This window comes from Sinocyclocheilus anshuiensis, unplaced genomic scaffold (genome assembly GCF_001515605.1).
Source record: "Sinocyclocheilus anshuiensis isolate Anshui unplaced genomic scaffold, SAMN03320099.WGS_v1.1 scaffold928, whole genome shotgun sequence".
Taxonomy (NCBI): domain Eukaryota; kingdom Metazoa; phylum Chordata; class Actinopteri; order Cypriniformes; family Cyprinidae; genus Sinocyclocheilus; species Sinocyclocheilus anshuiensis.
The window spans coordinates 739,236-743,434 of record NW_015552531.1 but is presented as its reverse complement, the minus strand read 5'-3'; the positions used below and the strand labels follow the sequence as shown (position 1 = coordinate 743,434).

The window sequence follows — 4,199 nt, the reverse complement described above, 5'->3', positions numbered from 1 at the left end:
AATAGGAAAGAGGAGAAATAAAAAGCAATACTTATTAAAACTAATGAAAGTACTATACAAGTATAAGTATTTAGTACAATAACAGGGTCCTGCAAGAAAAAGACAAGACCCGCAAATCCGTGGCCACAGAACAGCAGAATATTAACGCAATGCGCAAAGTCTCTCGTTAAGCGTTTTCCTCCTGTAGAAAAACATAAACACTTAACATGGCGTAATGTATTAAGATGCTATTAAAATTACAGAAAATTACATAATTCAATATACAGTTTATTAATATAATGAATATGTATATAGTATTTTCCTCCCACACCGCAAAACGTGGCATAATGTGGCATAATGGACTAAGATGATAAAGACCAAACTCAATGCTCTTGATTATTAAAATATAGCCTATAGCTACATAACTAATATACAGGCAAGCAAGCAAGCCCAGAATAAATGCAACACACACAGTTTCGCGTTAAGTGTTTTTCCATATAGAATAAACTGTCTACAGCTCTTTTATATCTAGAATCATTATTATACTCTTATACCTTTTGTTCTTTAATATTTTGAATTGTTTTTAGCTTTATTTTTTGTTTTTCTTTTAAATGTTAAGTTTTGAAATTTTGTTGTATGCATTTGCCATTTTTATTTAATCTCTTTCTTTTTAAAATGTGTATAGGTAGTATTTATAAAGTTTTAGCTTTTAGTTTTGGATCTGTTTTTAGTTGTTTTAATACTACAATTGATTGCTTCTGTTGTCCTCATTTGTAAGTCGCTTTGGATAAAAGCCTCTAATAATTGACTAAATAAATAAATAAATAATAATTAAATCAGCACCACAGCGTCTTGTCTCCATTGGCAACACGCACGATTTGTGTCGATTGCAAGTGACGTCGCAGGTATCGGAGAGTGCAAGTGGCGATTGCAAGTGACTTCGTAATTTAGTTTATTTTTTCTTGTCTTCACCACCTGGCTACTGTTGTAAAATGTTGAGAGATTCAAACAAAAAGTAATCAATAAATAGAACAAAATAAAAAATAATAAAGCCTGCAAGTGACGTCGCTAGCGGAAGTGCAAGTGTCTGAGAATGCACGTCTGAGAGTGCAAGCGCCAAGCTGCAGCCAGACCCTTTTGGTGTGTGATGCGTAATTAAACATTATTAAATCTCTCTTACTCTAATAATTACAGAAACTACACATGCTGTCTTTTTAGGGCCACTGTGAATCTTCTGATTGGTCAGATTTGAGTTGAATTGAGAATGTTGTCAAATTAAATTAAGTACAAATGCACAATAAAAAAATACTTAAACATAACAATAGGACACTTACTTTGATCTTATAAAAATGACTCACTTTTAAGTCATACTGTGTAATCATGTGAAGATATAATGACATTCAGTATGTTTGCTAAATGATTAATATCACTTACATAATTAAACAATTAAGTAAATAATTAAGGTCACAGACATGTATTTAAAAAATAAATAAATACAAACTGATCTGCCAGATACTATTTTCACTATTTTATTTTAAATGGGACAGATACTCAGCCGGTTTCTGAAACACGAGCTCTGTTTACAGCCCTTAATTTATATCACCTGATTTTCAGACAACAGTGCTAGTGTTCGTTCATGTGACTTTAATTTGTTTTGCAGATAGAGATGTTGGCTTCCAAAGGAAAAGTGAGTCAAAATACTGTATGTGTGTCTCATTGGTTTTCTCCAGGCTATTAAGTATTGAAATCTTTTGGCATTGTCAGTGCTTTATGGCATCAAGATATTAATATCGGTAGGTGAGAGCTGGACTGCCCAGTTTCTCCATTCTGTAGAGAACTGAAACTGGGTATCTGTTGTCAGAGGCTGTTTGTTGTCATGAGCCACAGAGGTCTATGTGTTTAGTGAGTAGTCTTGGAGCAAAACTTGTAGCTAAATGTTTAGTAAAGAGAAGACAGACATCTAGTGCTAGAATGTATAAATGCAGCACAACTGTTTTCAATATAGATAATAATAATAATAAATGTTGTTAGCAAATCAGCGCATTAGAATGATTTCTGAAGGATCATGTGACACTAAAGACTGGGGAAATGGCTGCTGAAAATTCAGTTTTTCCATCACAGGAATAAATTACATTTTAAAATATATTAAGGTAGAAAACAGTTATTTTAAATTGTAAACATATTTGACAATATTACTATTTTTACTGTACTTTTGATCAAATAAATGCAGCCTTGGTGAGCATAAAAGACTTCTTTCTAGGGATGTAATGATTCATTCAACTCACGATGCGATACGATTCACGATACTGATTTCACGATACGATTTTCTCACTATTTTTTTTTTTACAAAATGAGATTTAAGACAAATTATAAATGAAAAAGTGTCCTTTTATTATTGCTTGGACAAAATGCTGCAAATTTCTGTGTGAAATTCAAATATGTCAAAAAAAAAAAAACTAAATTGAAATTTTTAAAACAAACCAAACCAAATCAAATAAATGAACAACGCAAATAAAATAAATCTCTTCATATAAACAAACCTATGCCCTTTTTTGTTTAAAATTAGAGGCAATCACTGTATTGTAATCACGATCCAAACAAAGATGCTACATACATGCAGCATGAGCAGTTTTTAATCTAAATTAGATTGTATAATTTCGAAATTTGAAGCAAAAACAGAATGAGCTGACTTTAATTTTGTGAAACTATACTACATGAAACATATCTACACGAAACAGAAACAGCAGGCGTGCTGAATGAAAACACAAATTCACTCTCTGCCAGCAGGTGGCACTTATGGAACAGCAGTAATACAGCGTGTTTCCTTGGATACAGCTGTAAACAAACAGTTTAATATGCATTATTCGGAGGCAAGATGTGAAGAAAATACCATGTAAACTTTTCTGAAGACAGTCAGTTCCCCTCAGAGATACATTCATATAAACTCCTACCTCCAGCTGTATCGCGATTTGTTTAACATCTAAACCGATTTGAATCGTCACGTATTTGTATCGATATTCAGCCGGCTCAGGGTGCATCGTTACATCCCTTCTTCTTTCAAAAACATTAAAATTCTTACTGACCCCAAACTTTTGAAAGATTACAAACATTATTTATCATAATTTATCCATGTTTCATGTAAACAGGTGAAGCATTCAGAAAAAGGCGTTGCAAAGCTGTCTTTAGCTACACTCCGCAGAATGAAGATGAGCTAGAACTGAAGATCGGAGATGTTATTGAGGTTCTGGGAGAGGTGGGTACTGCATGATCATCCTAGTCACATTATCATTTTTTTTTTTTCAAATGTAGAACCTCTTGTTTATTTGTAGTTCTTAAAACTGCTTCTGTGTGTGTTTGCTCGCTCAGGTGGAGGAGGGATGGTGGGAAGGCACTCTCAGTGGCAGAACTGGGATGTTCCCCTCTAACTTCACCAAGGAGCTGTTGGCCGAGGCTGAGGATCTGACCCCACAGGATGACACACGGAGCACACAAACCAGTCAGTCTGCACTGCATACTCATTTGCCAACATCTAAACTTCTTCCTCACATCCAGGTCATGATAAAATGAAATGGAATTTATTTTGGAGCATGCTTTTTGTTTTGTTTTTTCATTGAAGACTTGTCTTACTGAAGTGGCAAACCAGCAAGCAAGCAGATGGTGAAACATGAAAGTTTCATCACATCGCATATGACATTGCTATTCACACCATTAAGCAAGCAACTCCCACAGTAATTTGTGAGTCTTGTGATGTTACAGATTGAAATGAGGTTAAGTGTGGGGGAATCTTCACCTGCTCCCTACGGCTGATGAAGTCACTTAGATGAGTAGTGAAACATTTTTAATAAATGGATGTATCCAGATACTTATACGTTTTACAAAATAACCAGCCACATCTAACCAATTATGCCACATTTGTCTTTAACCATTCACGTCCTCTTCTGTTTTTGACCAATCGCAAGTATTCAATTCAGTTGAATTCAAAACACTTGCTAAAAGAATATGAAATATTTTATATGTTTAGTTGCATGGCATGTGACCATTAACTGGCAACAGAGAACTGTGAACATGCAAATGTGTTTTTAAGTTATTGAAACATTAACTTAAATTCTCAGGAGGTACTTAAACTAAATATTTTAGGTCAAATCAGGCTGACAAAAAAGTTTGAGAATCCCTATCCTAATAGATGTATGCACCATTTTTTTTTTTTTTTTTGTACTTTC

At 33.9% G+C, this 4,199-nt stretch overlaps 1 protein-coding gene across 2 annotated transcripts in view; it reads left to right on the top strand.

Moving 5' to 3' along the window:
* The window catches only part of sh3kbp1 (SH3-domain kinase binding protein 1), a 59,595-nt gene that overhangs the window by 39,914 nt on the left and 15,482 nt on the right, over positions 1-4,199 (top strand). The window contains exons 4-6 of one of the 2 annotated variants that reach the window (XM_016453903.1): positions 1,640-1,666; positions 3,126-3,232; positions 3,346-3,475. In XM_016453903.1, the coding sequence (XP_016309389.1) occupies positions 1,640-1,666; positions 3,126-3,232; positions 3,346-3,475 (264 nt within the window). The remainder of the gene's footprint in view (positions 1-1,639; positions 1,667-3,125; positions 3,233-3,345; positions 3,476-4,199) is intronic. The other variant, XM_016453904.1, reaches the window with a different exon arrangement.